The 24,870-nt window shown below is 38.2% G+C and overlaps 1 protein-coding gene across 3 annotated transcripts in view; it reads left to right on the forward strand.

Annotated features, from left to right (window-relative positions):
• NBAS (NBAS subunit of NRZ tethering complex) overlaps positions 1–24,870 on the forward strand; it is a 370,484-nt gene that overhangs the window by 5,556 nt on the left and 340,058 nt on the right. For all 3 annotated transcript variants that reach the window (XM_067544745.1, XM_067544747.1, XM_067544746.1), the window contains exons 2-9: positions 2,550–2,604; positions 4,169–4,205; positions 7,664–7,741; positions 9,080–9,127; positions 10,800–10,843; positions 12,171–12,304; positions 13,546–13,679; positions 13,778–13,876. In XM_067544745.1, the coding sequence (XP_067400846.1) occupies positions 2,550–2,604; positions 4,169–4,205; positions 7,664–7,741; positions 9,080–9,127; positions 10,800–10,843; positions 12,171–12,304; positions 13,546–13,679; positions 13,778–13,876 (629 nt within the window). The remainder of the gene's footprint in view (positions 1–2,549; positions 2,605–4,168; positions 4,206–7,663; positions 7,742–9,079; positions 9,128–10,799; positions 10,844–12,170; positions 12,305–13,545; positions 13,680–13,777; positions 13,877–24,870) is intronic.

The raw sequence follows: 24,870 nt of genomic DNA on the forward strand, positions 1-24,870 counted from the left end.
CTTGAGACCATCTGACTTGCAGAAGTATTGAGCATTCACAACTACAACTCAGGTCAATAGGAGCTGTTCTCTGAACATAATAAGAACCATAAAATACTAAGAATTCCAGAAAATTAGGCCTAGGCTTCTCAAACCAAAAATCAGATGACACTTTTGGCTTAAATTTCTGTGCCTCGCTTCTCCGTGGGTAAAATGGGGATGATGATAATACCACTTCACCTCACAGGGGTGTTGTGAAGATAAACTCATTAGTGTTTGTAAAGAAAAAAGATACTGTGATGAGAGCCCCATAGAAAAGCCCATGAGGGCTTTTTGCATTCAGTGCAGAGTTTGGATGGTGTGTAGTAAATAATGCATGAGTCCACACATATAATGAGGATAAAAAAGAAATATTGAATAGCTAACCATTCACGCTTCATCCTGTGCTCTGAATGAGGGTCCTGTGGGGAAAAAATGTATTTGATCATGGAATTAAAGACTGTATGATCATGCATATGCATAAGGAGATTGAATTTTATGGTTGTCTGGTTAACCTTAATTCTAGCATTTCCTGACTTTTGAGTGCTTGACTTTTCAACTTTTATTTTCTTTTAAGGTAGTATTTATGAATGCGCGTGTGTTAGGCAGCCAACAAACATCAATGCTAAATAGATATTTCAAATGGATATATTGTCATTGCAAAAGTAGGTATGAGTCATGTAGATTTTATTTCTGAAGTGCTCTAACGCTGTGTAAAAGCTTGTCTATCAAATGTGAATGAATCAGAATAGGTTTCTTAATGTGTTGAAAGATGGGTTTCTCTATAATTGTATGGTGCATGTAATTCCCAACAGAGTTACATTAAGGGGAGAGTAAATTCCAATGTTCGTAATATGAGAGCGAGTTAATTTGAGGGCTTAAAACAAGAACAAGAGTACATAATTTACGTTCAGAAGTGGATGGTATAAACCTTCTTTGAAAGTGCCTGCAGGATTTAGGAGATTTTCATGGCTCCTTAGAATTTTCAGTGGGACTTGTGCTCTTAAATCTCTTAGGCACATTGGAAAATCTGTTGAATACAAGAAACAAACCAAACTTTGTCATTTATTGTTATTGTGATGCTATATAGAAACTGTTGCCAAATTGCTGCCTGGCTAGTCAACCTTTACTGAGGAAATTATGTATTGGGGCAGCTATGTGTACCCTTCCTTTCAGCTCACTCACACTAAGACACAACAGCCCATTCATTCTAAAGAGATATTGACACTGTGAAAGGTATTTCTTTAAACTGCTTTGCAAACTTTAAATAAAGAAACATCTGCTTTCTTAGATCAAGATTTTCAGATTGGGAGTCTAGAAGTTAGGTGTCTGAATATGCGTACATTTAGACACCTAACAAGTGGCCTATTTTTCAGAAATGCTGAGTGTCCCACAGTTCCCATTGACTTCAAAATATGGACTTGAAAATCATAGCCTTAAAATATTAAAAAAAATAAAATTCCTGCCTGTGTCACTGGCAAGATTGTGATGCTCCATTAACTTAGTCATTGATCTCAGAATAACAATAGCTAGCAGTTGCACTTCCTTCAATTTATGATGTTGTGAGATTTTGACCAGAGAATGACAACCATATGTGAATGAATGTTTATTGACTTACACTCTGCTTGTGATGTCTTCCTCTCCTGTTTATCTGTTTTGTCCCTCCAGTCCCTTAGTCCTTTTCTCTTCTGGTTTTAATCCCTTCTTCCTTCCCTTTCTTTTTCTTTGAGAAGTAGTTACATCATCTTTTTATGGGTAAGAGCACTTATCCCAAGTTCTGTTGTCTTTTCCCTCTCTGTTTGGATATCCTTTTTGGTTGTATGTACTTATTTCCTTTCTTGGTTCTCTCCTGTAATGCTTTCCCTTTTGTCCTGGCTGATTATATCACCCCCTTCTCTTGCTCTGTAGCTCTTCTGCACTGCTCCTTTCTGCATGAAGTAGAAGCCATGAGTTCTCTCTGTGACATGCAATGGATGCAAAATGGAGTGTAGTGGCATTGCTACAGAAGTAGATTACTAGTGAGACTGTGTAGGAGAAGGAAAGGTGAAAGAAGGATACGGGGGAGAGAAAATGGACTCTTGAGTAGGTGTTTTACTGGGAAGAAATGCATATAGAAAGGGACCTGCTTCTGCTATAAAAGTTCTTGCTCTTTCATATAAGAATTTTGTGCAAGAGACTTTTTTATGCACAGTCAGAATGTAGCGCATCAATGATAGCACGTTGAACAATGAATTCTAAGATGATCATAGAATATTAGGGTTGGAAGGGACTTCAGGAGGTCATCTGGTCCCAACCCCCTCTCAAAGCAGGACCAACCCCAACTAATGTTCTGTTTTTATTATAATTTGGCACATACTGAATTTTCAGTTATACAGTCTCTTAGCTTATGCAATTTAATATAGAATTGGGAATAGTCAAAATTAAATGAGAAGTTTTTAGAGGAGCAGAGGGTTTATCAAATGCATTCAGTGACTATGTATGTGAATATTGGATTTTTTAGATGTCACACAATAAAGCTATTGTCATTACAGCCAAGAGGCAACAAAAAACATGGTGCATCGTTTATCATCACTAGAGCAATTACAGGTAAATATGACTTATTTTCATTGAAAGATTGTTGACTGGTTTTTATATTTATGGCTTAAGTGAACTGTGTGTGTGTTCTGCTTATAGGATTTGCTATTCCTGATATTGTGATAGGGTTAGTGTAATAGAACATATACTGCATATCAGTAATCTGGAAACAGGTTTTTATCATCTTCCCCTTTGTATTTTCTTAGTTTTGAGTTTGTTCTGGCTAGATAGTACCTCATTAGGGCACACTAATAAAACATGCATCTAACAAGCATCTGTATTACTGCGGAACGATCCTGAGGTTTTTGCGTATGCCTTTGCCAGATCTTATGGTTATTAGTCAGGATTTCTGGACATTTCTGCAAGAAGGTTTTTAAAATGATTGCATGCTGCAATTACTATGATTGGGGTATGCATGTTAATAATTTTTCACCCCCCCTCAGATACTTTTCCTTGAGTTTTCAAATTGCATGAAAACTCTGTATTTACTTTATTTAATAAAATTTGATATTGAGTGGTCAATAGAAATGCAAAGAGTAGAAATACAAAGAGTATTCATTTTTATGCCAGAAATACTTTTTCCTGAAAGTTCCCAGTGTCACAGATCAGGGCAATTGCACCATGGAATTGCAGGGCAATTCTATGGCCCAGCAGGTGCATCCATTCTAGGCTTCTGGCTCCCCATCGGTTGCCTTTCTCCCTTTTGACTGGGGTAGTTCCAAGCCGAACAGTTCCCTGACTATATTGTGACCTCCCCATTAAAAGACAGGCTGCTTAAGCAGGCCCTTTTGCCTTTTCTTCAGAGATGTGTGATTACCACAGTTAATCTACTACACAGCTCTCCTTAAGCAAGCACATTTTATTCTTAAGGCAAAAGCAATACAGAGAAAACGTATTACAAACAATTAAAAAAAAAAAAAAAGCCTATACACATGCCAGTAAGCTTACTGGAGATCACCCCAACTCCAACATTGGCTCTGGTTGCTAAGCAGTCCGTTGTACCCCACACAGGGCTTTCTTGTGGTTTCGAGTTTGTAACGCCCTTTGCTCAGAACAAAACCACAGTCTTATGGGGGTCTCAGAAGGCCACAATCTTTCCAATCCTTCCCTAAGGATTGATGCCCTCCGTGGAGCAGAGGTTCTGTCCATTTGCTGGATCAGGAAGACGGCCATGAGTCACTGTGCTACCAGGTTATTTGTCCACAAATCTGTTCTTTGTCTGTTGGTCCCTGGAGAACCCAGGTTGAATTAGTTTATGTGGATTTCTCAAGGGAGTGGTGTTTCTCTGGAGATATTACAACCTGAGTGACTGGTCTCAGTTGCTGGAGGGACTGTATTTTTACCTTTTCCGTGGAAATACATGCAGTTCCTCAATAACCCATTAACAATTGCATTTTTAATAAATGGACCCCAGAGGTATTAAACATAATTCAGTAAGGTTTATCCAGGTTATTGTAGGAGACTATCCTATTTATCACATCCAGTTCTTTATATTTTTCCGCTGTGATTTGAGGACTGATTTTTGTTTTTAACTGTTGAAGTTGTGATTCAATTTATCACTTTTCTCTTTTTGTAGGTCCTGCATTATTTTTGCTTCAGTATATCTGGTACAGGTAGGTTTGTTGAAGTTGGAAACAAGAACATTAAGTCTTTGCCAAATATTATTCCTCATCAAAACATTTTTTGCTGTAGAAGGTTATTTTTTTGCCATGTTAGTAAAGAACACCCCTCCCACCTCTATCCTGTTTTTCTTGATAATTGCTGTGCCACTGAACCCAGTTTGTGGCCACATTGTGCTCACTAAAGGAAGCTGCTGATATTTGGCCACTGAGGTAAATTTCTGCACTAAAAGTGTCTCTGTAAACAACCAAATGACATTGTAGGGTTTCATGTTTATCTCTTAATGACTCCATTAAGTGCTGAGTCTTAAGAAACAGTGTATATAGATTTGTATTATTGACTCTGTGAGTGCTGGACTCTCTCATTCCTTGTGTTGACACTATGTATACACTGGTGCTTATAAAATAAGTAAATGGACGTCAGACAAAACGAGTTCCCCGACTCCTTAAAATGAGACATACCATTCCTGCTGTGACCACAAAGATAAGGAATTGGATGGGAAAGTGGATGGCCATCACATTTCTGTTGCTAGCAAGTGCAAGATTCTGTGTAAAGAGATTCTGATCACAGAAGCCTAAATATGACTTGCTGCAGGACCCCTCACCCCATGGAATGATAGACTTTTATTCTTGCCAGTCCCTTGAGACAGTTGGGGTGAGCCTGCTAATCCACCAGATAAGTCAAACATGCTAGTCAGTCTTCGCTTTAGCAGGACATAGTTTTCATGGATGTGGGAACTTCTGTTTCTCTGGTTTGGTGGCCATACTTTTCTTCATAAACTATGTCCACTGCTTTCATTTTCAGTGTGATTTGCTGGATACTAATGTTCTTCTTGTCTGCAACTCAAGTGGGTTTTTTTCTTTTCCTTGCGCTTGTACATTCTCTAGACTTTATGCTTTTCAGTATTCTGTTATCTGTGCTACTAGACATATTCACCTTCTTGGTTGAGCTTGTAAACTGTTTTCTTTCCTTTGCATTGCTCCCTCACTACTCAGTTCTGCAGCATCTAGAGTGCTGTGTTCAGACTTACTACTTTTTTTCCATTTCTAATATGCAGCTTATGATATTTACCTGTGGTAAGCATTCCCAAGTCATTAGAAATTCTCCTATGTTATCATTTTTCCTGAAGTGCTGTTGCTTTCCTTCTATTATTTAATATTTTTGTTTTATTCTTTTTTCAGTGCTTCACTGTATTTTCTTACCTATGTTTCACAAGCACTCACTTTACAGGTGCATTTAAATTCCGTGCAGGAGCCTGTGGTCTGGAGATGTGGGTATGACTGTGGACTATGCTAGTGACCTGTAAAGTGATTTGCTTGAGGTCAGACAGTCTCTTAACACCTTAGTTTTCCCATTTGTAAAATAGGGTTTTACTTATGTACACTGCTTTGAAATAATTTGATGACAAATACAGCCATCTAAAAGTGTTTTTTTTTTTTTATACAAAACTTGAAACAAACACAATTATATCTTGAATCAGTTCATGCTAGTATAATTAGCTTTGAATTTTACAATATTCCAACATACAAAAAAGTAACTAGTCACTTTTTTAAGGATTACATTTATCCACTTGAAAGTTAGGATCTAGTTTTGTCAGAAGTCTAAAATAACTTTTCTAATAAATCCAGAGGGGTAGCCGTGTTAGTCTGTATACAGCAAAAACAATGAGAGTTCTGTGGCACTTTAAAGACTAACAAATTTAATATTTGCAGGCATAAGCTTTCGAGAGACTTCAGCTCTCTTCTTCAGATGCAGTAATATAGAAAATAGGTAACACAGAGGCATCTTATAGTTATCCAGGTGCATTGAGAACAATGGGGGAGGTGGAGTCCGGTACTTAAGACCTAATGACAACCATTGAGTAGGAGGTGAGAATGGGTGAGCAAGGTAATTTACCTTGGGTAGTGAGACAGCCACTCCAAGTCTCTGTTTAAACCTGGTTTGAATGTGTCAAGTTTGCAGATCATTTCTAACTCAGCAGTTTCTCTTTGAAGTCTGTTTTTGGAGGGTTTTTTTGGAGAAGTACAGCAACTTTCAGGTCAGAGACGGAATGCCCTGGGGAATTAAAGTGTTTTCCCACTGGTTTATGGATGTTGTTATTTTTTATGTCTGATTTGTGTCCATTTATCCTTGTGCGTAGTGATAGTCCAGTTTGGTCAATGTACATGGCAGAGGGGCATTGCTGGCACAGGATGGCATATATAACATTATTATCTAACATTCAGTTAGAGTAGATGAGGTCTATTCACAACCGTTGATTAGAGGGTGAGAATGTGTGAACAGTGACAACAGTGATCACCTTCTGATCAACAGTTGTGAATAGGCCTCATCTACTCTAACTGAATTGACTTTGTTAGCACTTGCTCTCCCCATTGTTGTTTCTTACCCTTGGATGTACATATATACCTCCTATCTGTGATTTCCACTTCATGCATCTGACAAAGTGGGTTGCAGCCCACGAAAGCTTATGCCCGCAGCAATTTGTTAGTCTTTAAGGTGCTACAGGACTCTTGTTGTTTTTGCTGTATACAGACTAGCATGGCTACCCCTCTGGAACTTTTCAACTTTTCTAATAAGTAATTGGGGTTGGCATGGGGTAGAAGGGAAGGAATATAATACATGCCTCACAGAACACACAGCAAAAATTGTTCTGATAAAACTCATACTTTTAATGGAGAAAATAAAAATGTAAACTTGGATTCTGTTTTAAGATATAAAGGAAAAATACAATGAAGACTTCAGAATTGGAGGAGCCACTGTTTTCACCGGACTATCACATCATTGCTAATCTTAAATTGCAATTCAATATAATGTGTTTAAAATCAAATGTTCTAGAAAGGGCTCTAGTAGGATATAGTATACATAAATGACAGTCTTAGATTGTAAGTTTAATTAATTAGTCAGATTCATTTAATTATTTAGTCTACTATTTAGTCAGATTCTGAGTTTTTTGATTTTTCTTGTATCTCTGATTGGCTGGATCCCTCTGCTATCATTTGAATGACAAGATGTTTCTTTCAAATATCAGTAGACTACACACACAACTAAATCGATCTGTAAGCACTTCTGTAACATAAAGTGTGCATCTGGGTCTTGATCACCCACACAGAGCCTATTGAAGTCATTGGACTTCTACCAGGCATTTAAGGCTGTATGCATGGATCCATTTGCAGGTTTGAAGTCCACATTTTTATATGTTGTATCTTTTAAGACTTCAAAACATGTACATTTGTTGTTTAAAAACAAATGTACCCAAAGTAGTTTTGGAGTTCTGACTTCCAGCTGGGAAAATATTTTTTGAAATAGAAAATAACTTTTAGGCCGCATATGTTTTCAGTGACCTTTCGAAACCAATTAATCTGCTATGTATTTCTTAGATATTGCAGTTTTGATACATATTATATCCATTTTAAAACCTTGCATTCTAATCTAAACATATTTGTAATTTCAGTCCTGCAAAGTTTTCCCTCCCTGCTGGGCTTGTTCATCTGGTTAGTAAGCAGATCAATTGGCATCTAGGGCTTGCAAGGTAAGAGGAGTATAATTTTTCTTCTTGTGTTCTTTGTTGACACACACATTGTTTCATATACATTTATGGGAGCAAAATAAATGACATCACTCTTCCTAGTAATTTTTGTAATAACACTTTGTTAAGTTTGTTGAACTAGCATGTTAAAAAAATTCTGTTTAGACAGCAATAATTTAAAATTATAAGATAGGCATGGGCTGATGGAGAAAATAAGCTAAGAGTCCAGATTTGGTCATGGGTTTAGCTTTGATGGCGTCCCTATCCCTGAGGCTAGTGGTTCGGCAGTGTTATCTGAACCAGCTCATTTAGTTTTACCCATTAGATCTGTGGTGTGTGGACCTGCATGCAGGCTTCCATCCTCCTCTTCATTCCTGAATGCAATCTCAATTTGCAAATAAAGATGAGTAGGATAAATCTTTGGCTGGGAATCTACTGGATGACTTGTCAAGGTTTGCTATACTAAAGGGCTAGAAACCTGCAAGATACTGTGTCATCAAGTTCTATTGAAGTCTGTGGGAGGTAAGGGTAATGTACTTTCTAGGAGCTGCTCAGCACCTTCTAGGCCTCTAGCCTTTAATGTGTGAAAAATGCTGGGACTGAAAATAGCTGTTTTGCAATAGTTGAATCAAATACATGACTTTTTAAAAAAAAGAAAAGTAAAATGTATACAGCTGAAGATTGCATGACCTGATATTACTTTGCAATAGCTTTACTCAGGGTGTTTTACTGTTGTTCTCAAACATAGTATTTGTCAAATTGTATCTGATCAAATGTCCAGCAAGTCTGGTATCTGACTGGAGACAGTGATCTATGCCTGATGCTTCAGAAGAAGGGGCCCCTTTCCTTCAATTAAGTAACTGACCATTTGTGCAATACTGTATATTTTGAGGCAATATGGGGATTTCCTTCCTGACCCCAGCAGTGATCAGCTGACACCCTGAAGCATGGTATTTGATTAACTCCTGTGTTAGCAGGCATAATTACAAATATTTCTGGCTATAAAATTATCCTTCAGCAGTTGACTCTGACCTCCTTTGTAACAACCCTTTTAGATTTTTTTATAGTTTGTGCATTTAGTACTAATAAAAATGAGATATCAACAGCACTGAGTGATATGATGCAGCCAGTGACATAGGGAGTCTACTCACTGCTAACTTAGATAATGGGGACTAGTATCTTCTAATAATAGTCATCACTCAATTATTTGAATGCGGAATGTAGGACAGAATTTAAATGTGAGGTTGTAAAGTGATGCCTAATTATGTGACCCATGTTTCACAAAAGCAACTTTTTATTGTAATTGAATTTTCACATAAAATGTTCTTTTCTCCCTTTTAGCAATGGAAAACTGTTGGCAGTTGTTCAGGACCAATGTATAGAAATCAGGTAACTCAGTATTATCTGTCATTTCACTACCAGTTTCATGGAGTAGCTTGAGAAAATGGAGTTAGGGATTTATAAGCTATATTTTAAAGGTAAAGTTAAATTTTTGTTTTTGTATTTTAGGCATCAGAATTTGTGAAATGTCTTAGAAACTATTATAACTTTAAAAGTAGCAGCCTCACACCATCTGCTTCATTCCATAAACACTAAAACTGCATTTTTAAAAATAAAGATCCAAAGAGAAATGAACAAGATGGATGAACTTCACTAAGCAAGTTTTAACTGCTTTTGTCCTCCTGTGCGTTTCCCTCTCTCCTTTTTTTTTCATTGCTTGTCCTGTTATGTGTAATCTCTGGCTTTAACCTTCTGAGGTGTTGACTGCCCTTATCTCCCACTGAAGTCACATTGGGGGAGGAAAAGGAGGTGTTCGGCATCTCACTGGATTGTGGCAAGGAACTGTCATTTTACTTATCTGAAAAGTGTCTTGCCACACGTATGGTGCTGCATAAATAATAGAGATTTGAGTAAAATGATGTCGAGATTTTTTACTTTTCTCCCCCCAGAAAAAACAACCAACCATCTTCATTTACAAGTTCAATAGCAACCAGCACACACTTACCTACAGCACAAATCTTGATTGAGAGTGTTTTACTTGATTCACAAAAATCCATTTGCTGGAAGATCAAACCTGCTATTTATATGTAAAAGAAGAAAATGTATGAAAACTCTTTGGGTGAAAATAGACAGAAACATTACAAATGCCAAACTTCCTAGAATATAAAACTGATGTTTGCATTTTTATCATGTGTCTGTAACTGGCTGAATTCTTACACTGTTTCTGAAAAAAATGGCCTTAAAGCAGTGGTTCCTAACCTTTTTGGCTTGAGATCCGCAAATATAATTTTTACAACCCTGAAGGGCCACCAGTCTCTGACAGCAGTCCCCCTCCGTCCTCCCACTGCAACCAGAGGGAAGGAGTTCAGCAAGGAGTATTTCCCGTTCTCCTGGCTGCAGCAGGGAACCGTGCGCTCCATCCATCTGGGTCCCTAGGCAGTGACTGTCTTCTGCAGCCAGGGAGATGGGGGAGCTCAGTGCTCCCCTCCCTCTGGCTCCAGCAGGGACCAAGCGCCTAGGGACCCAGGCAGAGCTCTTTGCCATGCTCCCTGCTACAGCCAGGGGGAGGGGAGCGCTGATCTCCTGTCCCCTTAGCTGCAGCAAGGAGCCTGCACTGGCAACATGCTCCGCCTGGGTACTTATGCAGCAGCTCGCTTCTGCAGCCAGTGAGAGGGGAGCCGCAGGCCACTCTGGAAGACCCCGTGGGCTACTTTTGGCCCCCGGGCCACAGGTTGGGAACCACTGCCTTAAAGGATACTGAGCTTGTGTAGATCCCACATTTACCTGCCTACTTTGTCAGTTGCTGATATAATCTGGTAGAATGGATGCTTCTGACTCTTTTCAGGAGCTTTGTCCATAGATTGGAAAGGGAAAAATCTTAAAATCTGTTTTAAGTCACTTTGGCTATCTGAGGATGGAATCTTAATAGAAAGCAAGTTAACTATATGCAAATTCTCAGATTATGCACTTAGAGTATTTTCTAATTATTTTATAAATGCTGCAGTATTTGTCAGTTTCCTTCATCAAAATTCATTTCATTACTTCTGTTTTTGATTTACAGGTCTGCTAAAGATGACTTTGGATCCATTGTTGGAAAATGTCAAGGTATGCAAAATTGCAAGCTAGTTTTGTGGCAAGGAGTCTTTTAATCAGTATTATTGCTTTTTGGATTTAAAAGAGAGATTATTCATATGCCCTTTTAAGGAAATATCTTTTAATATTGATACCGTTTGACTGGCTGTTTTCCCAACTTTTCCCTTTCTTCACCCTGACTAGCATATTGAGCCTCAATCTCTTGTAGGGAGGGTAGAGTTGAAAGAGAGGGCAAGCTGAGGCAGTAGTAGAGTACTGAATATCAAAAAAGTAGATAGTCTACAAGCACTGGTGTATATAAAAGCATTTTGATTATGGTGTGATTGCACAATGGTTCAGTGGTCCTCGACCAAAGCCCAGTTAATGATCAAATAACTGTTTATAGGCGCTATTGTGACCCGTCCGTGCCTAGGGTAGCCACCTGAAAATGCCAAAGTGGCATTTATGGACCATAAATCTCATTGACTTGCAGTGAGACTTAGATTTCTAAATCATTTTTGAAACTATGATTGAGGTGCTTTTGAAAAGGTTACCCATTGATCCCCCAAATGTGACATCTTTTGCAGTCTGAGGAAGGGAGCTCTTCCTTTAAAACAGCTGTATCAATGCAGTATGATGGCAGGACAGATGGAATAATGGTGGTAAAGTAGAAATACAATATGCTTCCAAAAAACTTGTTACAGTAATTTTCAATAGGGTATTGCTGCAGTGCTAGAAATGAAAAGGGCTGTATTTGTCTTCTACTGTATGTGCCAAGCAAGTCAATCTCTCTCTTTCCATCTGCTAGTCTTAATTTTCAGTGTAACTGTTAGATAAAAGAATAGGCTGCGTATAATAAGTGCAATCTTCTCTTTGCTCAGTGATCCCAGTGGATGTTTATTTTCAGGTGGTAAGATGATCAGTTATTGTTGCTGTACAATAATGATAACTGCACACTGATTGAACTCCTTATGTTCTTTAGAGAATACACTTTATGTAGCACCTGTCTACAGAATGGTTGTGTGTCTGTGTAATAAGGAAATTTGAGGCACAGTTTCTGTTCTCTTCCATTTTTCTACACCCCTCTATTTTTAAGCTGTCAAGAAGATTCCCCACATATGCAAGCAGTATGTTAACGCTATGTTAAGAATGACATTTTTATAGTTAGGAAATTTAGATTCCTAATCTCAAAGTGTTCCACTACTATTGATGAGTTATAGTAAGAATCATGATTATATGATCCTAATTCTGACTCTAAAAGTTGGTAGATGAGGAAACAGTTGAGTACAGTTTATAATGTAACCAGTGAAACCACTGCCATGTTTTTTAAGAATACACCTTATATTTTCCTTCTGTGTAGTGCCAAAGGACCCTAATGCACAGTGGAGACGAGTGGCATGGAGTCATGACTGCATACTGCTTGCCTATGCTGAAAGCACTGGAACTGTGAGAGTGTTTGATCTGATGGGCAGTGAGCTCTTTGTCATTTTGCCGGTATTTACCCTTTTTATTAAATAATGTTTCATACAGTGGAACCCTATGTAGCTTGTATGCACGCAAATGACTGCCTCTATCACTCCTCTGCAGAAATTTAATACCAGTGTATTCTAGTGTAAGGACTTGTAGTACAAAGACTGTTACTTTTACAAATGTGCTATTAGTGTTTAGTAGAATAGGATGAAGTATTTATCATGACTAATTACAACTGAGCTACAAGTGTCAAATGAACAAAGTATGTTATTTCTGCTCACTATTCTCGCTGAAAGTACAAACGGATATTTAAAGATCACAGCTGGCCAGCTCTTTATTTTTACTCTCACCAAAAATATGACAGATCCAACAGCTTTTGGTGGCCTTTAACAGTTTGCTGAGGCATCAAACTCTGAGGCAGTGATGCTCAAACTGAGGCTTTTGAGCTGCAAGTGGCTCTTTACTGTATCTCCTGCTACTCTTTGCTGCACATGATATTAAAACACTGTGATTTAATTATTAACCAGTCAGAATGCTTTTATTATGTTGTTAACAAATTATAGTTGATAAAATAGTAATACTTGGTCATTCATTTTGTGTGAGAATAACATGGATCTGTATAAAAATAGTAAATGAAACAATGAATTCACACTACTGTGGCTCTTTTGGGTAATGTTGATTGCTAATTTGACTTTTGAGCCTTTGAGGTACACTGCTTCAAGGGAACATTGCCGTCTGCCAGCTCCACTTCCTGCAGTAGCATCTGAACTTCCTTGTTTTTTCTCTCATAAGGTCTGCCACTGTGCAGCTTATGTTCCGATTCAGTCACAACGCAAAGTGGTATTGCTGCTAGTGGGATATCAACAAAATGCTCTTTTATTTGAGGAAACTTTTATTTTTATTTATTTATTTATTTATTTTAACTTTTTACTTTTTGAGGAAACTCTTTTATTTGAGGAAACTATTAGCTTGCTGCAAATAACAATTTCAGAATTAAAATCTAGAAAATCTTTCACAGCCTGAAGGACAAAAGTTGTTATGAGCTAACGTTTTTGGGTATCTTTTTAATCTCTTTTTCTCAATATATTGTCTAAGCACCATATGTTCTGTGTTAACATGACTGATTTTTCCTTAGTATTGTGAAGAGCAAATTTATTTTCCTCTGAAACTAAAGCAATATATTAATTATTTTTGTTAATTCAGCTTAGGTGCTTTTCTTATGTTTTGCCTATAACTATTTGTCTTTTTGGGTTGTTTGGTAAAAGACGACCAGTTTTCCAGGAGATTTGAGCTACGCTATTGCTGGATTGATTTTTCTAGAATATAAAGCCAGTGCCCAATGGTCAGCTGAACTGCTAGTCATCAATTATCGTGGAGAACTGAAAAGTTACCTTGTAAGGTAAAAATAAATTCGGATGCTTGTGGTACATTTCAGAACAATCTTAAAGTACCTGTTTCTATAAAATATAAACCGTATTAATTTTTTTTCTGGCCTAGTGTTGGAACAAACCAAAGCTTCCAAGAGAGTCATAGTTTCAACTTCAGCAGCCATTATGGCCAGGGAGTAACTACTGTGGTTTATCATCCTGGGCACAGGTAAGCTTTTGATCAGACTAAATAAAACGTGAATAATCATTGTAGTGATAAATACCTAAGAGTACTGCATATATTTACATGCATTCGCGCAGTGGTTATTAGAAATACCTTTTGCTGATTTGCTGTCTCTAACAGCAAATGGTGTCTGAGTGGATGGTGTCATTTTACTGATAGTTCTCAGAAGATAGTTCAGGCTCATGATGATGCAGAACACAACTGCAATAATGCAGTTATATTTGGAATGTATGGGAAAGTTAGGGGACCTTTATGGTTGTTGTGGCTTCCATCCTGCACATACATGAACTCAGTGGAATTATTGGCATATGTGTTTGCAGGATCAGGACGTAAATTTGTAATTCGGCTTTATTAGGGCATGATCTGACTCCAATTAAAGTTAACAAGAGTCTTCCCATTAGGATCAGGCTCTTAGGTGTCACATCAACTTTTTATTAAAATTGAACTTACCATACAAAACTATAATTCCCTGCTTTCACATGCATATAAATTGGATCTACTTTCTCTCCATTCTTCTGTATCTCCAACTTTTAATATCTTCTTCCTATGTGATGGTTAGATATTTATTAAGAAATTAAGTATTCAGTGTTACGTTTTTACATTAAATGTTGTGATTAGAATAAAAACAAAGAGAGTCCTGTGGCATCTTAAAGACTAACAAATTTCTACGGGCATAAGCTTTCATGGGCTGCAACCTACTTTGTCAGATGCATGAAGTGGAAATCATAGATAGGAAATATATACATCCAAGGATAAGAAACAACAGTGGGGAAGGCAAATTCTAACAAAGTCAATTCAGTTAGGGTAGATGAGGCCTATTCCCAACCGTTGATTAGAGGGTGAGAATGTGTGAACAGTGACAATTACTTCTTGTAATGAGATAACCATTCCAAGTCCCTATTCAGACCCAGTCTGATTGTGTCAAGTTTGCATATGAGTTCCAGCTCTGTAGTTTCTCGCTGAAGTCTGTTTTTGAAGATTTTTTTTGTAGAAGTATGGCAACTTTCAAGTCAGCTACAGAGTGTCCTGGGAGACTGAAGTGCTCTCCTACTGGCTTATGGATGTTACCATTTTTTATATCTGATTTGTGTCCATTTATTCTTTTGCGTAGCGACACTCCGGTTTGGCCAATGACATGGCAGAGGGGCATTGCTGGCACATGATGGCATATATTACATTAGTAGATGTGCAGGTGAATGAGCCCCTCATGGTGTGGCTGATGTGGTTAGGATCTGTGATGGTGTCACTAGAGTCAATGTGCGGGCAGAGATGGCAACAGGTTTTGTTGCAGGGATAGGTACCTGGGTTAGTGTTCTTGTTGTATGGTGTACAGTTGCCGGTGAGTAATTGCTTCAGGTTGGGGGGCTGTCTGTAAGCAAGGATAGGCCTACCTTCCACGGCTTGAGCTATCTGCTAGGATAGGTTGTAGATCCTTAATGATGTGTTGTAGAGATTTTAGCTGGGGGCTGTAGGTGATGGCCAGTGGTGTTCTGTTGTTTTCTTTGTTGGGTCTGTCCTGTAGTAGAAAATTTTTCATATTGCATTAGAATTTGGCTTCTAAAAGATGGTTGCCTCTTTTGACCTGAATGGCTAGTCAAAGTTTGGGGCCCTGTTGATGTTCCAGTTGGAAATAGAAATTGATGGAGTCTGCTATTTTCTGTAATGCAATCTTGTTTATTTACAAGGATTGTACGAAGTCCTGCTTCTCTAAATGCAGGAGGAACCAAGAAGAAAAGGAGCAGCTTCTTAGCGTGCATCTCCAAGCCGCTTTAGCCAAAGCCAGTCCCTAAAGCGCTCTCTAGATTTTTCCAGGGTCACACTGAGCTTAAAGGCTGCTGCTTAGCTTTCTTACTTTTTGCCTCTGCCTCTCTCTCTGTTCTGTCTCTTAGTTTCTGTGTGTTCTGTGCATGCGTGCGCTCACACACAGTGGAACCCTCTGTCCCACATGGTGCTAGTTTCTGAGCAGATTCTATTGGGCCTTGTTTTAGGTGTGGTCTCCTAAGTGTCTCTTCCAGCTATTTTAAATTAATCATAGAATTGTAGGACTGGAAGAGACCTCGAGAAGTCATTTAGTCCAGTCCCCTGCATTTATGGCAGAACCAAGTATTATCTGCTCTTATGAAGAGTGCATTCATGCATTTTCAACCATAACAAGATTTAGCCTAGCTTATAGGAACATATATTAATCATTAGAACCCTCAGATATGGACTACTCTGTTGGTTTTTTTTTGCTTTTTTTGGTGTTTTATTTACACAGGCACTATGACAAACTATTTGGCATTACTTAATACTTTCAAACCAGTATTGGTGAAACACCGTCAGAGAGCAGAGACTATGGGCAGGCTCAGCTCCCACAGGCTAATATGTGAAACGGCTTTTATACTTCAGAATATTTTAGTCACTTAGTAATTGTGAGATGTATAACTTCTTAATTAGCCTGATTTGGGAACTTCTTTACTGATGAAATCCTCCATTATTGCATCAAAAATCCCATTTGCAAACTAAGCATTATTACTAACTTATATTTGATTTTAAGTTAACTTTTGTAGTATTAGGAAATATTCTAACATTCCGTTTTATTATAATGCTTTCATCTAGATAACATTTAATGAATACAATAATATAATATGGCTTTAGGCGAGTATTGGTAACTGAGCTTTCCATACAAATATTTGTTTTGAATCATACGAGAGAGAGAAAAAAAAAGCCCTGCTTTGGACTGATTGGAAATAAAAAATACATCAGTGAAGCTGGAGTTTCGTATCAGTGAAAATGTTAACCCGGTTATCCAAAGGATTCTTTTTCAGCTAATCCAGAATGCCAATCTTTCTTTGTTTTGAGAGAGTTTTGTTCATGGGAAGGGATGTGGGGACACTTGCTGGTGTGACACTTGCTACTTATTCATGAAATGGAATAATACCCCAAATGTAAGAAATGTTAACAGGATTTTTCTTAAATCAGTCATGTGGCTCTCGATTATTTAATAAAACACACAACCTTAGAATGGGGAGATCATACTGTGTCCTTTATTGTTTGAGTAACATCAGATTCGTGCAAAATGTACAGAAACAGTTTTGAAACCCTTTTTTTATTTTCATGCATAGTTTTTTTTGTGCATTTGAATTTTTTCAACTACATGAATAGAAATGGCAGGCTTTGATATTCAAAGCTTTTTTCTGTTGTTTTTTTTGGATATGCACCAGGCACAGATATTGGACTTGAAAGATTGGCTAATTGGCTGCTCTGTGTTTGGATGTAGGCTTCCAGTTCTTTTTTTTCTGGATTTTCAAAAAATATTTTTAATTTATTTAATATGTTTGTGTATCTAAAACAAATATTTTTTTCATGTCTTAATCCCTTTTTAAAAACCTCACTCTCTTTTCAGTTTTGCTTCAATGGCTGTCCCTGAAAGCAAGAGTCTAAACTTGGGTCTGGGAAGGTGCAGTTTCTTCTTTGAGAACTGATATTGTTGCCATTTGAGACAGCCAGAAAATTGGTGCTATAATTTTCAGAGATGAAGTTAGACATGTCTTGTGTTGCACTTACTGAGCTGTAAAATGTTAAAGGCAGCATCACTGTGTTGTGATATTGGGAACTTATGCTCTGATTCTGCATGCCCAGTGAGATGGCCATGCCTACAACCCAGCAAACAACTTTTTCCTTAGCAAGGGGAGACATCAATCCTTCTATTTACGATCCTTTTAAGTAGGAGACTTGCATCTTGGAGTTAACTGATTTAGTGGGTTAATCCTGGCTTTGGTCAGAAGTGAAGGAATTCATCTTCTCTTGTTCACATCACATAATTTGGCATAATTTAAATTCAGTACAACTGACAGCCTCCTCCAGAGTTCCAGGGTGTTTGTAGGTTAGTGTTGCAAAGCTGTATGGAGAAACTTACACAGCACCTGGCTGTACTGGGCCTTGTTCAGGCCAGGACTATTAACTCTTGACATTTACTGTGTTTGCTCCCAAATCTTGAAAACAAGCCATCTTTCCTGCTGCCAGCTTTGTGATTGAGACTTGATTAAACCTTCAGAAAGAATGTTACTGTACTTTGAAGAATATTGGCTAATACACTAGCTTATAGTACATGTGTTTGACTGATCCAGTCATTACTTAGGTGTTCTTGGCTGTTTCATTCTCTTTGTGGAAAAATTACATCGTTATAATATTTTTTTTCATACAAGATACGTTAGCTGCTATGGAATCTCTAAAAATGGGAAAATAAATCAACTAGTATACTCGACAGTTGAGTAATAGAAACTCTGAATATTGTGCAGTTACTTGCACGCAAAGCAATCTTGTCAAAGCTATTTATGCATGGAAAAATTTGAGATAAATAAAACATTTCTTGCATAAAAAGTGTTTTGTATCCCTGTGGGTTTGGTCAATGTCTTTCGTTTGACTGATATTAGTGAGTACAATAAACAAAAGCAGCAGACAGTGTTATCAGCTTTCTTTTGTGGTTAGAAATGTTCAATAGCCAGACCATTAGCAATTATGGCTGATTTAATAGGAAGCATACAGCTGATAAAAGTTGTATCCTTATATTTTACATAAATACCTTCTGTTCTATGGGGATAAGTGACTTTCTGGCATGAAAAGAAAGATGAACTATACCTAAAGTTGGAGGGACAGTTTTATGCAATTTATATGATAGAATCAGCCTTTACAATTCCTTCATAGTCCAAATTAATCTTATGGAGGATGGTTTCCATCAAAGCTATCAGCATTCAGATGTGGTCCTAAATTCACAATAACAGTATCACATTAAATCTTGAACAGCTGGAAGGTTTTATATTCAGTTGTGTTTAAAAATCAGCATTCGAAAGATTGTGTAATTCTGTGCATGAAGAGAATGAAACAGATGATACTTTGACCCTGGGAGTGGGCAAATCCTCTGTTCCTCTTGATTTTGTATTCATTTGGGGGTGTCAGATTCTTGACTTCTGACACCAGAGAGCTCAAGATTCATGAGCAGAGCCTTTTCTTGGAATTATTATCCAGAAAGCGAGAGAATTTAAAGGGAGACAGCTAGATTAAAAATTACCTAAAAATTGTGGACTTGTGTGAACGCTTTAGTTTACTGAAATGGTAAGAACTTCAAATGTCTAACTTACATGCCACTGTTTTACTTACTGTTTGTTTACTTTCCATTTTTCATTTAGCGTGGGGGATGAAATCAGACTGGTTCATTCATTAGCATATGTATAATATAATCATGTAGCCTATAAAATTGCTACATAACTGATGTTCACTTTTAAAGTGCCACAGAGTTGTGCTTAAGAGTCTGTGCTTTCATTTTAGAACACTTTTAAGACTCAAGAGGCAATAATTGCAAAGAAAATCAAAATAAATCTAAACAGAAGCAATGCTGTTCAGTTGAGTTTGCAGACAACTTGAAACAATAGCCGTGTGAAAAGTATAAACTTTAAAATGTCATTGCTGATAATATTAGCAGATACATCAAGCTTCTCTGATGTTATTTGAGTACAGTAATGAATCTCATTGCCAAAACGGGTTGGCGTGGGAGATGAGGAATTCAAATCTATCCCTCAGATTTTAAAGTTACCTCATCAGCTTCCCATAATTGGAAGGGACAGAAAGGTTCACAACAGCCTCAAGTACTTCTTGGACAGCAAAACCAAAGCCTCCACTTGTGCCTTCCCGGATGTTAACCTAATTTGTCCCCTTTCTCAAAGATTGCCTGAAACTTCAGGATAGGGAGAGGTTGACACTTCTGTTCCTCAATTATAATGGAGCTATACGTTGCAAGGGTGAAGCTAGTCTATGCAGGAGACAGAGCTTTTCTCAGAGTGAACTTCCACAGAAGCCAAGGACCATCACAAACTTCACTACATTCCATTCCAAGTCCATGGCACTGCTTTGATCTCATTGACAATAATAAAAGCACATAGTGCAGCTGACATGAAATAAATAAAACCCCCACAGAAATTTTTCTCAGAAAATGACAAGTGCTAGTAACACTCCGTAATGCACTTTCGGGAGGTGCTTAGATATTATAGTTATGAGGGTGCTATAAGAACCAGAGTAGAATAGAACAGAATAGATTATTCATTAAACATATACAGTTTTGATTCTTGCTCATTTTGTCAGTTTCTTGGATTGAATATGTACTTAGACAGCCAGCCACTCATTCAGTGCACCTTGCTTGGAGTGAAATGTTGGGTTTATGGTCTGGTTGGGTCCCTGCTCCCACTTAAGACACCATTAGTACCCTGTCAGTGTTGGCCTGCCAGGAAGATCAGCTAGCAGGAAATGCATTCACCCTTTGCAACCCTTAACTTTAGATCTGGTGATCAGATATTTGGATTTTTTTGTCAAATCTTGGAGAGACATTAGTTCATTGACCCCACACTCATTGCCTACAGTTGTTCTGTACGGAAGAGTTCATAGAGGGAGAGGCCATGGACATACGAGGAGACAGTGGTAAAATATGGTGTATAAAATGATCCAGACAAAACCCCCATAGGCTCAAATGACAGGTCAAAACAGATGTGGATAGAATCTGCTAATACCTTGGCCCTACCCCGCCTTTTTGTTTGGAAAAAGGAGATGATGATGATGATGATGATGAAACTTGTACAGTGCAGGTAGGAGTTAATGTAAAAATCTTAGCTCCCTGAAAATATTTGAATTTAAGGGCAGCATAAAATACATTACTATTTTTATATTACAAGGAATGCTCTACTGATTGGAGTGGAGGTCAATGAGGAGAGAACTTGGGGGAATGTTGCTACCATTTTAGTTCTAATGTGCCACATAGAACATGAGGCCTTGCTTTCACTTTTTAGTTTGGTGGACTGACATGATCCTGTGGAGTCTGAGCTGCTAGTACTACAGAGAGAATATTTAAATAAATAAATAAAAAAGTATAGTGAGAGGCTATTGTGACTTAAGGAGTCACAATTATGACCCAATGAGAATGCGAGTGAGGGTACTTAACTGTTGAAACGTATTAGCAATTCACTGTCACATGGATCTCAGAAAGGCATCCAGTCTTGATTTAAAGATATGCTGTATTGTCTAGTTCAACCACAAGCTATTGGACTAGATGCAGGGATCATTGTATGGCCTTGGGTTATTCTGTTCGGAAGTCCCTTCTGATTTTATAAACTTTGTTGAGTATAGATTATATTTGTAGTTTGTCTTTGATGAGAGGAATCTCTAGTTCATATTGAGCAAATGTGGAAGGAATGGTGGAGTCTGCAATTTGTGTTGGGAGGGGATAGAAGAGAGAGATTGGGCCCTCTAATTCCTAATGGAATGACGGACTGTTTATAGAGTGAGATGAGAAGTCAAGATGGGCATAAATCAATGCTCTGGTCTGTATGTGAAGTCTGTGGGCAAGAAATTATTAAATGTGTCCTGTAGCATGCTGATAGGAGGATGGCCCACTTCTGGCTCTGTGGAGCATGTGTGATTAATGGGTGTTTGGTTTGTTGAGGTATGTAACTCATATTGGAAATGCAGAAATGGAAATGGATGTGAAAAGGTTGCTTGTCTGAAGGTTGAGTTTGTTTGAGGATTTGTCTGCAAAGTCCATGGGCTTTATTTTTGCTATGCCGTACCAGTTTGTTGAATAAATTATGATTTTGAGTCTTACAACCTTACCTCTTTTTCTGTTGGATCTGGGAAAGCATATACAGTTACCTACTGTGCAATTCTCTCTGTGTCTCCAATACTGTATTGGCAGAGGGAGCGTGCCTTGGCTATCCCCAACAGATAGTGTGTGGTGTGTGTGGGGGGAAATGCAAAGCATGCATCTATAATCTTTCCATTGACACAGTCTTGGTTTATTCAAATTATGTAAAACTGAGAGAGACAAGATGGGTGAGGTCTTTTATTGGACCAAGACAAGCTTTTGAGCTTACACCTTTTGACCAGTAGATGTTGGCCCAATAAAAGATGTTTCTCTCATATCCTGGGACCAACACGGCTACAGCAACACTGCATATATAAAGCTAAGCACATTTGACTCAAAGGATCTTGGTTGTTGGCAGCCTCAGGCACCTGTCAACGTTTTTTTTTATTAGTTTGAGTCTCCTGTCCAGCGCTGGAAAAAAAGAAATTGTAAATGGATCTAGGGCTTTTCTATGGCTCTCAAAAGAGCTTTAAGCTTCTTTTGATACCAGTAGCTCTATTCATCTTAATAGCTTTTGCCCCTGCTGTTGCATTTTGCTGTCTCCTGAAGAGCTTTTTAAAATTTTAAGTATCTGCTGCCATGATGAATTTTTCTTCAGTCCTGGGAGAGAAGGTCTTTTGTCTTGGGAGAAGGATTTTTGTCTAACTTGATATGGCAGCTTCATTCCAGCTGTCACTGAATTTCATCTATCCTGAGAAGAGACTTTTAAATTATAAATGTGTTGTACTGTATGTGGTAATTTTTCCAAAATCCTAGAGAAAAGATTTATATGGATGGAGTTTTTAAAAGCTAGTTTGGGCAGAGTTGGAGCTTCTGTTGCTGCCATTGCTATTGGCAACTTTTCCCTTGATCCTCGTACCACTGTTGAGCTATTACTCCCCTCTGGCAACAGAATGTAGTCAATTGTAATCGAATTTCAGGACTCTGATACCATTGAGATGTTTCTAGTTTAATTTAGTGATTTTTTTGCTTGACAAATGAGAGCTGATGGAAAACTTGTGAAGTGCCTATGGATTGAGTAAATTATATATGGCTGTAAATAGTTTAATCTTGTGGGTTTTTTTGACCCATGGCATGTAATTATTAGCAAATGACAGTTGTGCAGTAGATCTTTCATGACTTGTTGGCTTCCTTGTGCTGATACATTTCCATTGTTTTATTGCCTGCCTTATGCATTTTGTTGTGGCACTGTCTGACTTTACACGTAGCTCCACTTTTTTTAAATCAGGCACCACATCCGTACTTGCATATTACTTACATGTGAAACTGGCTCTTCAAACTGGGGGAAAAGGGGAGAAATAAACCACTTAAATTTTTGGAGGGCAGCAAAATAAAAGCATATTGTTGATCTCGAAGACACTTCTGTATGTAATCAGTAGATAAATGGCTTGTTGCAAGGAGTCTTCGTACATTGCTAGCATATTATTTGGAGAGGGAACCTGCAATCCAAATGTTCTTTGGTATTTATGAGCATTGCAGAGCCATGTCCATCCTGGAGTCTATGCAAAGGAATGTTGATCAATAATCTGGCAATTCACTGATGAAAATCCCTTCATGTAACTTGTTGCATAATGAGAAGTATTACTTATTCATAGTGTAATCTGTTCCTTAGTACCATTAAAGTAGCAATATTTTGCTTAGGAACTGAATTTCATATCAGCTTTGATCAAAGTTTAGATATTTGTAGTAAGGTAAATTCACAAATGTTATAAATGTCTTAAAAGGAAAGCAGATGCATTCTTGGAGTCTTGTCAAAATGCTTTTTCTGTTATGCTTTTTTTCACTTTAAGTATTGCATAGCAGATGCTTCTCCTCCATTAAAGAGGCCACTAGGGAGCTACAGTTGCTGCAGAATATGGCTGCTCACTTTCCTGGATGTAGTAACCAGAGATTCATAGATTAACAGATTCTAAGGTCAGAAGGGACCATTGTGGTCATCTAGTCTGACTGCCTGTATAGCACAGGCCGTAGAACATCCCCAAAATAATTCCTGGAGCATATCTTTTAGAAAAACATCCAATATTGATTTAAAAATAGTCAGTGATGGAGAATCCACCACACACAACTCTTGGTAAATTGTTTCAGTGATTAATTACTTTCACTGTTAAAAAATGTACACCTTGTTTCTCGTCTGAAGATGGCTTGGTCGACACTGGCCGCAGTCCATGGGAGATATGCAAGCTAGATACAGTAACTTGGGTATCTCCTGTCGACTTCCTAACGCCTACTTACCGTGGTGTTTCCATTGTACTGCGCCGACGGGAAGTGTCCTCCTGTTGACGCAGCACTACGCTTCTTGCCGGGATGGATTAACAGAGTCGACTTCGAGGTTTGATTGAGCGAGTCTTCACTGCCGCTCAATCGAATCTGCAAGATTGATCCTACACAGCCAGCGGTGTAGACATACCCTCTGTCTAGCTTCAATTTCTATCCATTGGATAGTGTGTATTTTCTCTGCTAGATTGAAGGATCCATTACTAAATATAAACTAATCAAGTCACTACTTAACCTTCTCTTTGTGAGACTCAAAGAGTCAATTTATTTAGCTGTTCACCATAAGGCATGTTTTCTAATTCTTTAATCATTCTCACTGTTTTTTTTCTGAGTCCTCTCCAATTTATCAACATCTTTCTTGACTTGTGGATACAGGAACTGGACATAGTGTTCCAGCAGTGGTCACACTAGTGCCAAATGCAGAGGTAAAATAGTCTCTTTATGCTTACTTGAGATTGTTCTGTTTAAGCATCTCAGGATTGCATTAGTTCTTTTGGTCACAGTGTCATACTGGGAGCTCATGTTCAGCTGATTAACCACCATGATCACCAAATCTTTTCCAGAGTCTCTGCTTCCCAGGATAGAGTCCCCCATGCTGTAAGAATAGTCTACATTCTTTGTTCCTAGGTACATTTACATTTAGCCCAGTGATACTTAGCCCTGGTATACACTTACCTGGAGATTTGGCGGCAGTCAACGGGAGTTACGCAAACTACTCAGAGTAGCTTACGTAACTCCCGTCGACTGCTGTGCTTCCCTTCTGCGCGCTGTCTTCACTGCACTGCGCCAATGGGAACTGTGTTCCTGTCAACGCAGTGCTATATTACTTGAGGGAGTGGTTTTACTCCGTTGATTTCCTGATCGATTGAGTGGGTCTACACTGACCGCTCAATTGATCCAGAAAGATCGATCTGGCGGCAGCGACTTTGCTGCTGTCAGTATAGACATACCCTCAGACCTCAGTGGTTCAGAAATCAAATAAATGATCATCATTAACCAAAAGAACCACAGTAGTGTGAATTCATTGTTTCATTTAGTA

Source organism: Emydura macquarii, unplaced genomic scaffold, assembly GCF_026122565.2.
Source record: "Emydura macquarii macquarii isolate MOO-44397 ecotype Brisbane River unplaced genomic scaffold, CSIRO-AGI_Emac_v2 contig_1027, whole genome shotgun sequence".
Taxonomy (NCBI): domain Eukaryota; kingdom Metazoa; phylum Chordata; order Testudines; family Chelidae; genus Emydura; species Emydura macquarii.